Source organism: Schistocerca piceifrons, chromosome 8 (genome assembly GCF_021461385.2).
Source record: "Schistocerca piceifrons isolate TAMUIC-IGC-003096 chromosome 8, iqSchPice1.1, whole genome shotgun sequence".
NCBI classification, from domain to species: Eukaryota; Metazoa; Arthropoda; class Insecta; order Orthoptera; family Acrididae; genus Schistocerca; species Schistocerca piceifrons.
Window position 1 is genome coordinate 40,177,422 of NC_060145.1, and position 15,288 is coordinate 40,192,709.

Here is a 15,288-nt window from a genome sequence, read left to right on the forward strand (position 1 = left end):
TTCTAGGGGCGGTTGCTTATTTTCAGTTTTTATAATTACAGGGTCCTGCTCACTCGCCTCTTATAGGGTGCCTAACGGATGCTGCGTTCTCGGAATGATACACAACAATTCAAGAAAATAACATTAGCAGTTTTATTTCAATAAAGCAGATTGACAATACTTAACTTTGAAATAACAATGGTGTCGCTAGCGATGGGCGACATGCGACATAAATCCGAGTACTTTGTTATATATAATGTTCATGCAAGTTTGACACACAGTTCGTGGATCACTAATAACTGTTAGCGTAGCGTTCTCTGCTAGGCCGCGCTAAAACTCTGCGAATACTGTCCACTAATGTCCGGCGGAGGCTGGTAGGCGCAGAGCTTATATTATCCTCTTGTAGAGGCCGCTCCTGTCGTGGTGCGGTCCTAATCAGCACACCATTGGTCGACGTCGTTTCACCGCCTGCTCTTCTCTTGCGTTCTTCATCTTCTTTCCGGCGCTTGTAGTTACGTAGAAAAATTATTGCGTACTTCAAACAGTGACAACAATTTTAAGATAAGAGATAAGAATAAGATGTATGGTTTTCCATAGTTTGTTATACGTTGTGGGAATCGTTTAATTTGTGATATAGTAAGCTTTTAAGTAAGTTCATCTATGTAGTATGCTCTTATCGTGAGTTTATCTAAGTGAAACAAACTAAATGCATACATTATTATCATAAACTGTGCACAGTATTTAATATTTCGTGCGGTATCGTATTTATGTTTGCTATTATTTTGTGCACTATATGAAGTATTTATGATTAGTTTTTATGTATCTGTGTATTGTCTCATGCATGTATGAATAAAATGTGTGTGACTATAGAACAAAAAAATTAAAAACTGAACAAAATTTAAAAAAAATTAAAAAATATAAAACATGCTAACAAAATAACAATAATAATAAATATTTAAAAGATAAAACGAAAATCTCCTGCGGGCATGTGACCTTGACTTAGTGATGAGGTTTGTGACCTTTGAGGAGACAGTTGGCTCTACTAGACAGGTTCATCCATATCAGGCATGTAACTGTAGAGGATGCCCAACTCAAGCTACGTAATTCGGAGAAGTCGTCACTGTAGTCAACTAACATGTATGTCGGTTGCCGAGCTTTCACGGTCTAATGTCAAAATTATGGCAGAGTAAAAGTTGGGAACCAGAATGAAAATGCTCCTATCATAGCACTATAAAGGTGAATTATATCCTGGGTAGAGTTAGGGATATAAAAGAAGAGAACAAGCTTTTCCATTTATCTGACAGCTTCAAAGACATCTTGCCATACTTGCGCTTTTTTACAAATTTTAGCCCTACTACCCCAGCACAGTGAACTCCACTGGATGCAAGGTGTCGGCACACTGCATCTTGAAATTTATAGGCTAAGGTTCCCAATCCAGTGCCCAAAATACAGATGATTCACAATATATAATATCATATGGTTGAAGAGTGTACATGTAATAGCTAAAAATGTTTTTGTGGGGCCGATAAAATTTCTGGGGGTGGACTGTTCCTGGGAAGGACACTAGAACACTTTTTTGATTTTGGGTGTAGGATTTAATTTTTTTCCCCCCGAAAGCACCATTTCTTTCCCAAACTCACCCCTGTTACATATGTGGTGAGGGGTGTAAGAAATATAATAAATGCAAATTTATGTGTTTCTAGATCGTGGGATGCATCTGCAATAGCAAGCACCAGAGAGTGGGGATGCAACTACAGTAGGAAGTATCCCCGCCTGGGGATGAATGCCTCCTAAGCTTTAATGACACATTGTGTCATATTGCACCAAATGACAAATGTCGCACTGAGTGCCATGATGGCATGTGTCATGTTATATGACACTATAATTTTTGAAAACAGTATTGGACATATCAGCGATCCAACTATAACCTTTGAAAATAATTATAACAGTCTGGATCGCAAGACACATTTATTGAAAGGTGACCGTTTTCGATCATTACTTGATCATCTTCAGACGTAGCCATTTTGATGGACAATGGCTGCGGATGGAGCAGGAACCTCTGAATGACGGTCGTCAACTGCAGTTGACTATTGTCGTTCAGCGGTCCCTGTCCATACACAGTCACTGCCCATAAAAAAGTCTGAAGACGATCATGTAATAATCGAACAGTTGGCTATTGTCGTTCGGCGGTTCCTGCTCTATAGACAGCCATTGTCCATAAAAATGGCTAGATCTGAAGATGATCATGTAACGATCGGTACCGGTCACCTTTGAATAAATGTTCCTTACGATCTAGACTGTTATAATTAATTTTCAGTGGTACGATGTGACATCATGTATCATGTTACTTTACTTTATGCTATGTATTATATAACATGACATCGGTACTAATACTAAGTAAAAAAGCGTGAATATGTCAAGATGTTTTAATTTACACTTCTTTGAAGCTGCATGATAAGGCGAAAAGTTACTTTCCTCCATTAACATCCCTAACTCTGCTAAGGACATACTAGCCTTTTTTTGTACCTTGACAGGAACATTTTTCATTCTTGTGAAAGGATTTTTTCCGCTTGTCGCCCTTCTCCCATCACTCAGCAACAGTGCAAGATTTATTATCCTCTCTTTTCCATTTGAAATTGGTATTTTAGCGCATAAAGAACAGACGTATGTAACTGGACTGTTACAACACTAATGCGGTTTTCTGAGAGTAAAGTCCGAGGACTGTTTCTGAAAACCTATGAAAAGCCTTTAATGAAACAAACCATTTAATCGGGTACTCTTTCCCGTCGTTTCCAGCGGAGTCTCTGCTAGCAGGTGGCAACAGAAATTGGTAATTACCTTTAACTGAAATCGCCTACAGTGATCACCTAGGGAATTATGAACGCCTCAGGCAAGTCTTACGAAATATCCATGTATTACGAAAATATGTAGCGTCAATGGCGCACTGCACTGAAGGATGTCTCCAAAACACGTTGTTCGGAGTATGGTTTATTCTGCTACAGTGGCGAAATCGGTGTATAAAGGTTTTCCTCATGATGTTATGAGCACATACTGGTTATTTACGTTAGATGTTTCTATAATATGGGGAAGGATAAAATTTATGAGAGAGTAAATAAGAATTATTTAATTAATTAAAAGTAGATTTGTGGTTCACAGCAGCTCACTTTATCCTAAAAAAGGTTGGTATTAATGCAATGCTGGCAGTATACATATTCAGATAATCAAATTCCAATACTGGAAACTTCGACGCTCTTTGAACACTTGCCCAGTGGAATTGAGAAAGGATGTAACAAAATTACTTACTGGTGACAGTATTATTTCAGATTCATTGTAGCTTTTAATAAAGAAAATCAACTATTGGAGGTATGAATTAAACAACGCCTTCAGTCACAACTTTTTATTAACTACACGATGCATTTCGGACCCTGTGGGTCCATCGTCAGGTGTAATTTGTCTTAATACATGTTTTATTTCTTCTCCTGAATGAGGTGAAATGCATATTCCTGTCACGAAAAGGTTTAACGTTATGTTATGAATTTCGTAAGTCGAACGCGGAAAATTTGTGCAAAATAGTGGAAAATGAACAGCATAAACTTACCACATAATCCAAGGAAATCATTTTTAACGTTTTAGTACCGGCAAACATTCTTTTCTCCGTCGTTTTAGTACATGTCACTAAATTTAGGGTGTACAATTGCGCACACATTTTTATAAATACTTCACAGATGTTTCTGTATATGGTGTTGTCAAAGATGTACAAAAACATCTGTGAAGTGTTTATAAACGTGTGTGCATATGTACATCCAGAATGAAGTGACGTGTACTAAAACGACGGAGAAAAGAATGTTTGCCGGTACCAGAACGTTAAAAATGATTTCCTTTGATGATGTGGTAAGTTTATACTGTTCATTTTCCACTATTTTGCACATATTTTCCGCGTTCGGCTTACTAAATTCATAACCTAACATTAAACCTTTTCGTGACAGGAATATCCATTTCACCTCATTCAGGAGAAGAAATAAAACATGTATTAACACAAATTACACCTGACGATGGAACCACAGGGTCCGACATGCATCGTGTAGTTAATAAAACACGAAAAAGTTGTGACTGAAGGCGTTGTTTAATTCATACCTCCAATGTTATCAATACAGTCACATTTTAAGCTGCAAAATACGGATAAAATTTAAAAAACAACTATATTACAATGTCTTTTAGGCACTTGTACGAACCGTAGCTCCAAAATTAGGTTTAGAATAAAAATTTCGTAGCATTTGGGGTGCATGAGTGAAATTGGCAGAACTGTGACCGGGCAAAATGCTCTTTTGGTCGAAGACCTTACATGCTTGCAAGTGCTAGTGCAGAACTGACCATGCAAGGGTATGATTGATACCTACAGCAACTCCAGTTCTTCGAATACTTGTTTCCGGGGCATTCGTAATTTCGCGCCAATTGTGTGTCGAGGCGAAATGCGATTGGCATCCCTGCACACGCCTGAGATTAATACGTACTTGCCGGAAGTTTCATTGTTGTATGTCCGTTAGTTATTGTTCAGTGATGTATCGAGTAGATGGTTGTGTCGCACATTTTGCAAATTTGGAGGTGGCAGACTTAGAGGAGCAAAGCAACAGCATTAAGTTTTGCGTGAAACTCAAGTAAACCTTTACAGAGACACATCAAATGATGCAGGAAGCCTACGATGATGAGTGCTTAAGCCGAATTGTTCACACGGTTTAAAAATGGTCGAACGGATGTTAAAGATGACCCTCGTTCAGGACGCCCTTCGACGTCTACCTACGACGCTCATGTCAGGAGCGTCAAAGAAATTTTGCGTGCCAATCGGACACTGACTGTCCGAGAGATTGCAGAAGAACGTAAAATATTTGTTGGATCGTCTCATGGAATCCTGACAGAGCATCTTGGAATGCACTGTGTTGCCGTCAGGTTCGCGCCGCGACTCATAAGTCAAGACCAGAAAGACCTTCGCCTCGCAATCTGTGAAGAGCTCTTGGATCGCGCAAATGAGAACGAGATGTGCCTTAAGAGAATCATAACTGGTGATGAGATGTGGGTCCTAGGTTATGATGCTGAGACCGAGGTTCAGTGTTCACAATTGATCGGGGAAGATTCTCGAAGACCAAAAAATGTTCGTCGGGTCAGGTCAAATGTCAAGGCCATGCTGATAGTTTTCTTTGAGTTTGGAGGATAAGTTCATCATGAATTCGTGACAAATGGATAAACTGTTAATCGATGTTACTATCGGGACGTGTTGCGACGCCTGCGAGAAAATGTGAGAAGGAAACGGCCTGAAATGTGTCGAGGTAATTCATATCTCTTGCGTCACGATAACGCCCCCGCACATTCAACCCTGTTGGTGCGTGATTATTGCACAAAAAACGAAATCACTGTACTGCCTCACCTTCCGATCCCTTCAGACCTGATCCGTGCGGACGTTTTTTTTATTTACAGAGTTGAAAATTCCGTTCAAAGGATTAAGTTCTGCAACGACAGACGAGGTAAAATAAAATTCGCAGAGGGCGCTTCGCGCTATTTATCAAGAGGCGTACCAAGACTGTTCTGGAAGTGGAAACAGGGTTGGGAGCGGTGTACGAACGGTGGAGGAGATTATTTTGAAGGACACCTTGCACAATAAGAAAAGGTAAGTGTAGAAAAATTTTGTGGACAAAGTTCTGGAATTTCTTGGACAGGCCTCGTACCTGTTCATCCATCTCCGGCGTGCATATTGTGCGATGCCTACTGAGGTCATTTGTCCGTGCTACGAATGACCCACAATCTGCGAGGTGCTGGAACAGCCTACTGAACATGCTTGCAGATCCAATGGCGCTTTGTGAATGATGTTCTGCGTGTACGGAGGTTGGACGAAAAGATGGGAACCCCACGAGAAATGCATGCTCGAATGTAAATGCAGATGCTACACAAGTCTGCAGGCTACACTGTTCTGCAGGATTGGCCACGAACGGCACCACTTCAGTGTCCTCAATACGTTTCAAGCGCAGTCGTGATCAGAATAATGTTCTGTGTAGCTGCGAGTGAAGTGAATTATTTCGGGGCTAAGTGAATTCGAACGTGGGCAAATTGTTGGTGCCCGTATGGTTTGTGCTTCCGTAACCAAGCGAGCTTAAGTAATGGTGTATGAACAGGTAATGTATCGAATATTTATGCCATAAACAGGGAAAAACAAAGAAACGACATCCTCTAAGTCACAACGCGAACGGAAGTCTGTGTTGAGCGATCGTGACAGACGGTCATTGAAGAGAATTGTAACGAAAAATAGAGTGGATGACAGCAGCAAAAGTTACGGCCGAGCTGAAAATCGCATTCACGAACTCTCTCGGCAGCAAAATAATACAAAATGAGCTCCAGAAGTGGGAAATTGCTAGGCGAGCTGGAATTTGAAAACCATTCATGAGTGATGCAAATGGTTACAAATCACTCGTGCGACAGGTTATAGAATGTTGCTCAAGTGTGTGGGATCCGTACCAGATAGGACTAACAGAGATATCGAACGTATACAGAGAAGGGCAGGTTTGTTTAATCTGTGAGAGAGTGTCACAGAGATATTGAGGGAACTGAACTGGAAGAGTCTTGAAGATAGACGTAAACTATTCCGAGAAAGTCTATTAACAAAGTTTCCAGAACCGGCTTTAAATGATTACTCAAGGGATAGACTACAACCCTCTACGTATCGCTCACATAGAGATCGCGAAGACAAGATTAGAATAATTACTGCACGCACAGAGGCGTTCAAACAATAATTCTTCTTGCGCTTCATACGAGAATGCAACGGGGAGAAACCCTAATAACTGGTACAATGAGATGTACCCTCTGCCATGCAGCTCACGGTGGTTTGCAGACTATAGATATAGATCTAGATGTAGATGCCCGTAACAGGAAGCCACAAATGGAGCAACGGAAGAAAGTTATCTGGTTGGATCAGTCTTTTTTTCACGGTATTTCCAACTTCTGGTCGAGTTTACGTTCCAAGAACGAAACATGGCGGGGATTCGGCGATGATCTGGATAGCCATATTGTAGTGTTTTGTGAGCCCCGTGGTCGCACTGCAACGTCTCATTACTGCCAAGCATTACGCAACCATTTTGGCCAATCACGACCATCTCATGATAAAACGTTTGTTCTTCAGTGGTTATAAAGTTTTCCAGAACGGCAGAGCCCCTATTCACACAGCTCGCACCATCCAGGACTTGTTTTGTGAGGTCGAAGACAAATTATCGCATCTTCCCTAGGCACTACAGTCACCAGACCTCAGTATTATTGAGCCATTGTGGTCTACTGTGGAGGGAAGATAGCACGATCGCTATCCACCTCCCTCATCGATACCTAAGCTTGGCACTATTTTGCAGAAAGAATGGTATGAGATTCCCTTGCAAACCATGCAGGATCTGTATTTACCCATACCGAGACGACTGGAAGCTATTTTGAATGCCAACGGGCTTCCTACACCGTATTAGGCCTGGTAATGTGTTGTGTTTTTGGTGTGTCGATATTTTTGTCCGCCCACTGTAGTTCACGGAAAGGTGATTACTGCCGTCGGCTAAATCATAACAGAGCATCATATCTGTCAGTTTCCTCGTGGAATAGCAGGCCTTCATTGCACTGTCTACAGTACAGTTTGTTCACGATGCACCAAATCAGAACCTTGATGAATTCTTCTCGGGTTATCAGCCGAGTGGTGACGTAGTCTTGCCGCAACGTTTCAATGGCGAAGATGATGGATACGAAACTCATTGAAACGTTGCAACAAGACGACGCCACCACTCGGTTGATTACTCGAGAAGAATTCACCAGTGGAATACGCCGAGAAAGACTGCAATCGGATAAATCAGAACCTTGTCCTGTTAAGGTAGTGCAAGGGCAGAAAAAAATAGAAAAAAATGTTCAAATGGCTCTGAGCACTACGGGACTTCTGTCATCAGTCCCCTAGAACTTAGAACAAGATCGTTTGCTCTCCTGTAAGTGATATCAGCGCCACCATTAGTGTCCTGCAGACTACAACATGTTACAACCATTCAGAAATGCGCAAAGAACTGCAGTAATAAGACGACCTACACCACCGAATTCTACACATTACTCGTCCAAATTAAAACGGTCTGTATCTCAACAGGTATTGGTTTCTGGGCATATAATTACAGGAACTTTTCCCCTAGTTGTGACCAGTGCTCCTGGAGGAACATGTGCCACTTTTTTTTTTCTAACACCTCGTACAAAGCACCCGATAGATATCGTCTAAAACCTTATGAAACTGTTCCCAGACGACACAGCTGTACAGAGAAGTGACATCTTTAGAAAAAAGTTATGAAACTCAGAGACTTGATCAGTGCCTGGTGCAATGATTGGCTGCCGACGCTAAACATAAAGAAATGTAATGAAATGTGCTTAAAAAGATGAGAAGATCCAATATCATTTGCCTACGTTACACGGGCGGTGATCAGTTCCTGAAAAGTCACACCCTCAATTCACGCTCGGAAGAGACCGTTCACACAACCCACAAAAAAAAAAAAAAAAAAATGGTTCAAATGGCTCTGAGCACTATGGGACTTAACATCTATGGTCATCAGTCCCCTAGTACTTAGAACTACTTAAACCTAACTAACCTAAGGACATCACACAACACCCAGCCATCACAAGGCAGAGAAAATCCCTGACCCCGCCGGGAATCGAACCCGGGAACCCGGGCGTGGGAAGCGAGAACGCTACCGCACGACCACGAGATGCGGGCACAACCCACATTCGACGAATTGTCGCGCTTTTTCGTCAGTCTGGGTCACCTAGCAGCTTTGGTTACTGGGAGACATATAAAAGACTGGAGGAAGAACTGCACAATTCGCCAAGTGTATAGTCAGCGCGTGAGTGTCTGCGAAAAGCTCGACAACGCGAGACGTTACCAGAAAGGTAATGTTCATCGTGTAGAGCTTCACTTGCAAAATTCTGCGAACCCCGATGCGAAAATCAACAAAGAAACACATCGCAAGGCAGCAATCAATAATTAGATAGTGAAGGCAATATACCTAATGCAGGAAATTGTAATTTTTGATGTGTTAGATGGCAACCATGCAAACAGTTTTAATCGCTTCTTAGAGTAATATTTAAGCAAAGATAATATCTAAGTTTTTAGCTGCGATGGCATCTTCACTCCAAGAAAGGAGGGCGGAGCCTTGTAGCTTGGAAAACTTCTCTGATTTTCTCCTCTACCTAGCCCAATAATACAAGTTTTTTTCATATTCCATTTTTAAATTATAACACTCAATTTTTGTGTGCTGAAGGCTTTTTCTTAAATAACAAAAATTACTCTGGAAAAGTACGGTTTACCAAAGTGAAAAATATGTTCCATGGTAAACATGATCATGTGCATAGAAACAAGTACTCTATTGAAATTTAAAAGTGTTGCAATGGAGAAAGTCTTGTCAGAACCATTTTTGGTGGTCTGTGTGTTCCATTATTATTCTACTGCATACCAACAAACAGTAAGAGAAATCACATTAAAGTGATAAAGGAAAACGTTTAGGGATATCTTTGGTCATGACATTTCCAGACAGATTAAAAATGTGTGCCGGACAGAGAGACGACATCGGGACCTTTGCCTTTCGTTCGCAAGTGCTCTACCAACTGAGCTACCCAAACAGGACTTACGACTCCTCCTAACAATTTTACTTTCGCCGGGACCTTGTCTCCTACCCTCCAAACTTCACAGAAGTTCCCCTGTGTAACATGCAGAACTAGCAACCCTCGAATAACTGATGTTGCGCGGCGACATGGTGTAGCCATAGCCTGGGCCATATTTCGAGACTGAAACTTTCACTCTGCCAGATTAAAACTGTGTGCCGGACAAAGACAAGACGTCGGGACCTTTGCATTTCGCGGGCAAGTGCTCTACCAACTAAGCAACCCAAGTGCGACTCACTCAAAACAGCATTTTCTGCCAAGGAATAAATCTGTACAATAAATTTCCAAGGGAGTTGAAAGAAACTGCTGAAACAAACCTATTTTAAAAAGTCAGTTAAGAAGTACCTGTTAATCCAAACATTCTATACACTGAAGCATTACTTCGATAACGCAGAGTAGGGGTTTTATAAAAAAATGTAGCACAAATAATCATAACGACAATAAAACATCCAACATTCCACGTAACACTTTCGTACTATATTTTTTTCCTTTTCTTGAAAAAACTTACTCCTAGAGCTATGCAGTGCATAATACTAACACCTTATCCTCTTTTTGAGCCCAATATCTGACTCGTTATAGAGGGACACTTATCAGTTTTTCAGGCTAGCAAATGAAAAGTTGCGGTGTACAAAATGGTCCTGGCATCAGCTGATAGTATGTGTAATGGTATGAAACAATGTGTGTATAGTGTGTGTAGAATCTGAAGTTATTGGGACTGAGAAATGAATTAAGTGCGGCTGGTCCCGACGGAGATTCGAGTCCTCCCTCGGCCATGGGTGTGTGTGTTTGTGCTTAGGCTAATTTAGGTTAAGTAGTGTGTAAGTTTAGGGACTGATGGCCTTAGAAGTTAATTCCCATAAGATTTCACACACATTTGAACATTTTTTGAATTAAGTGTAGTGTTTGCCTTTTATTATTATTAAATAACTAATTTGTAAAACAGTATTGTACAATAGGGGTAAAACGAATGAGGTAGCACTACTTTAAACAGAGTGGCCCTGTATCTGGGAGAGTGGAGGCTCCAGTCTTCATCCAGCCATCCTGATTTAGGTTTTCCGTTGTTTCCCTAAATTATTTCAGTAAATGCAAGGATTGTTCCAACTACCTGTCCCACCTTTGTGTTTCTAGACCTGTAAGTCTGTATATGTGAATTACTTAATTTTTATTGTTTCTTAAATTATAATACCAAGGCATGACCAGTATCTTCATAAAAGAGATCTACCAGTAAATAAAACTACGACCAGTACTACTACTACTACTACTAGCCTCGCGAATGCGTGCGTGGTAGATAGGCCAAGAAAGTTCTTTGCTGGCTTCCAAGGCCGACAAAACGGTCTAAAGCAGTGTGGAAACAATAGATGATACTAGAAACTATGCAGGAGCAGCGAGAATGTGCATCGTTGACGACTGTAAAACGTGGAAAATTCGAGAGGAGGCTTGTCTTTAGCAGTGGATGGCAGCTGAGCGATAATGATGATAGATGTGATGACAATAACACAGAGAGTGAAGGAAGGGCAATCGAAACAAAGCTAGCACTTCGCACTTTCCCGCGTATGAAGGTAACTTCGTCAAAAACTAGTCATAAAGCAGGAAATGATGAACAGACTGTTCACACGATGCGGGCTATTCGTATTTTCCGGCATTTAGACGTCATCCCGTTAACAGGTTGTCATTGGCTACCTGGTGCCATCCAGCCATTGGCTGCCTCCAACCTGACGAGTGATGCAACGCCGGTGCTCCTTATCGCGCTTAAGCGCACTGTGTGAACTGCCGGAATTGAAGTGCAGCCGGCGTTTAGTGACTAATACGTGATAGAGTGTCATAGACTGTAACGTAAACAAGAAACTACTAATCAAGGAATTAGTATTTCGCGACTGTCATATGTCAGTGTCATTTGTTTTTCTGTAAGTGTTTGATTCATGAAATATCCTGACTTGTGCGCTGTGCCGAATACGATTCGTGTCTGTTTAGAAGTAGAAAGCACACACTCTTTCTTACTGCTTACAACGCCTCTCGGCTGCAACTGCCATGTGCTATTGGGACAAACTACTCGTACACGAATAAGTTAATGTTTCATATTCGTTTGCCGTATCCGAGAGGCAATATTTCTCTTTTTACTTCCATTTTTCAGGCAAACAAGATGCATCGTGCGAGATCAGTATTAATAAATCTGTTACCTCTCACACCACTAATTCCACGGGCTGCAGGACCTGAAAGATATGCAGCGTGGCTGTTGCGTTCAGGAAGTGCTACAAGCTCACTGTCAGTTACCAGCATCCGAAATTACAGTGCATCTGTTGCACCAGAACCATTTCTCAATGGAACTTCATCAGTATATGTGGAAGAAATGTACAATGCTTGGTTAGCTGACCCGAAAAGTGTTCATGTGGTAAGTATTGCTGTCCCATTTGTAGGCTTTACGAGTTGTACTTATTTGCTGGATCTTGCATTTCTGCTGTTCAGCTAATTTAGTGGGGAAGCAAATGTAGGTATATAGTAAGAAATGTCATACATTTGACTTATTTATTCTCCAGGAACCATCTCTCAGTGGTTGGTTTGTTATCCTAATACAATGAAAATGTCTTAAACATAGAATACATAAATAAATTTTTTGTGAGGATATGACAGATGGCCAGTCCTTGCCTTTATGAAGGACTCATCCTGGCATATTCTGGAAATGAGTTACGAAACCCTAAACCAGGATGACTGGCCAGACCAAACTCCAACCTTCCAAATATGAGGTCGGTCAGTGTCATAACAACTGAACTGCCTCGTTCATTTGGCTCCTGTTGTACATTGTACTATGATTTACATGCGGTTTTTGTCAGATAACTTATAATATAAAACACAGTTTGTATGCATCAAGGTGCATACTGACAACACCTGCTGATGACTCCTGGACTGTGAAAACACTGCAGTGCCCTTTGCGCTCCCTCCAGTCTGTTCGGGAAACTGTCTCCAGATGCAGAAACATACACCAATGCTTGTCTTCCTCCCATCAGTTTGCTCGAAAAACTCAGCACTCCCCTCCCCCCTCCCCCAATAATGAGTGAGATGTTGAGTGCAGGATAATAACAAGACTTAATATCATCACTGTAGGTATTGTCACATGATATTCTTGTAAAAGCATTGCATAGTGATCATGTACTATAATGTGACAATGTTGTTGTAGTTGTCTCCTTTCTTTATTAATCACTGCTCACAACACTCTAAGTGGTATATGTTACTTATGAAGACTGTTTTAGCTGCGTTTCTGAACAGATGTGTACTAGTAATCTTTTACATTTCCTTGGACAATTTATCAATTTTATTCTCTTACAGAAAATGCTGTTTTGAGTTTTTTTGTTTGTTTTTCCATGACAAATATATGCCCAGTAGACTGGCTCTTGTTCCATGATTATATATTGAACTAATAGTGAAATACTTAGTAATATTTTCTCTGATTTCCAAAAAAGTTTGGTAGATGCACTCACTTGTTGCAGCAGGGAAACCAGTTTTTTAAATAGTTCTTTACAGTGGGCCTGATTACTACTTTGAACTATAATTCTATGGCCTCTTTTTTGGTAAATGTAACTTGGAGCCAGCACCCGCCCTCCCGCTTTACATTTTTCAATATGGTGTGGACATAAACATAAGGCTTCACTGTTGGTCAATTTGTTACCACATCCAGATTTCTGCTTTCACATTTGTTGGCTTCGCACACTCACAACCAAATTGTCCCTTCACACGAATTTTAAAGTTTTGAAAAAGAATCATTCGCAGCATGTGCTCAGTACAGCCGAGGGCATCATGTCGACCATTATTTAAAGACCTAAAAATATTAACTGTCCCCTCTTTATACATCTTTGAGGTGGTTCTTTTCCTATGCAGCAGAGCTGATCTATTAAAAAAAACTCATTTTGAACACTCATATGACACAAGACCCCCCCCCCCCCCCCTGAACCATGGGCCTTGCTGTTGGTGGGGAGGCTTGCGTGCCTCAGCGATACAGATAGCCGTACCGTAGGTGCAACCACAACGGAGGGGTATCTGTTGAGAGGCCAGACAAACGCATGGCTCCTGAAGAGGGGCAGCAGCCTTTTCAGTAGTTGCAGGGGCAACAGTCTGGATGATTGACTGATCTGGCCTCGAAACATTAACCAAAACGGCCTTGCTGTGTGGTACTGCGAACGGTTGAAAGCAAGGGGAAACTACAGCCGTAATTTTTTCCGAGGGCATGCAGCTTTACTGTATGGTTAATGATGATGGCGTCCTCTTGGGTAAAATATTCCGGAGGTAAAATAGTCCCCCATTCGGATCTCCGGGCGGGGACTACTCAGGAGGACGTCATCATCAGGAGATAGAAAACTGGCATTCTACGGATCGGAGCGTGGAATGACAGATCCCTAATTGGGCAGGTAGTTTAGAAAATTTAAAAAGGGAAATGGATAGGTTAAAGTTAGATATAGTGGGAATTAGTGAAGTTCGGTGGCAGGAGGAACAAGACTTTTGGTCAGGCGAATACAGGGTTATAAATACAAAGTCAAATAAGGGTAATGCAGGAGTAGGTTTAATAATGAATAAAAAAATAGGAATGCGGGTAAGCTACTACAAACAGCATAGTGAACGCATTATTGTGGTCAAGATAAACACGAAGCCCACGCATACTACAGTAGTACAAGTTTATATGCCAACTAGCTCTGCAGATGACGAAGAAATTGAAGAAATGTATGATGAAATAAAAGAAATTATTCAGGTAGTGAAGGGAGACGAAATTTAATAGTCATGGGTGACTGGAATTCGGTAGTAGGAAAAGGGAGAGAAGGAAACGTAGTAGGTGAATATGGATTGGGGGTAAGAAATGAAAGAGGAAGCCGCCTGGTAGAATTTTGTGCAGAGCATAACTTAATCATAGCTAACACTTGGTTCAGGAATCATGAAAGGAGGTTGTGTACATGGAAGAACCTTGGAGATACTAAAAGATATCAGATAGATTATATAATGGTAAGACAGAGATTTAGGAACTAGGTTTTAAATTGTAAGCCATTTCCAGGGGCAGATGTGGACTCTGACCACAATCTATTGGTTATGAACTGTAGATTAAAACTGAAGAAACTGCAAAAAGGTGGGAATTTAAGGAGATGGGACCTGGATAAACTGAAAGAACCAGAGGTTGTACATAGTTTCAGGGAGAGCGTAAGGGAACAAATGGCAGGAATGGCGGAAAGAAATACAGTAGACGAAGAATGGGTAGCTTTGAGAGATGAAGTAGTGAAGGCAGCAGAGGACCTAGTAGGTAAAAAGACGAGGGCTAGTAGAAATCCTTGGGTAACAGAAGAAATATTGAATTTAATTGATGAAAGGAGAAAATATAAAAATGCAGTAAATGAAGCAGGCAAAAAGGAATACAAACATCTCAAAAATGAGATCGACAGGAAGTGCAAAATAGCTAAGCAGGGATGGCTAGAGGATAAATGTAAGGATGTAGAGGCATATATCACTAGGGGTAAGATAGATACTGCCTACAGGAAAATTAAAGAGACCTTTGGAGAAAAGAGAACCACTTGTATGAATATCAAGAGCTCACATGGAAACCCAGTCCTAAGCAAAGAAGGGAAAGCAGAAAGG

The 15,288-nt window shown here is 41.1% G+C and overlaps 1 protein-coding gene across 1 annotated transcript in view; it reads left to right on the top strand.

Moving 5' to 3' along the window:
* Positions 1-11,821: 11,821 nt before the first annotated feature.
* LOC124711735 (2-oxoglutarate dehydrogenase, mitochondrial-like) overlaps positions 11,822-15,288 on the top strand; it is a 178,774-nt gene continuing 175,307 nt past the window's right edge. Inside the window, exon 1 of the mRNA XM_047241947.1 lies at positions 11,822-12,070. Within this exon, the coding sequence (XP_047097903.1) occupies positions 11,822-12,070 (249 nt within the window). The remainder of the gene's footprint in view (positions 12,071-15,288) is intronic.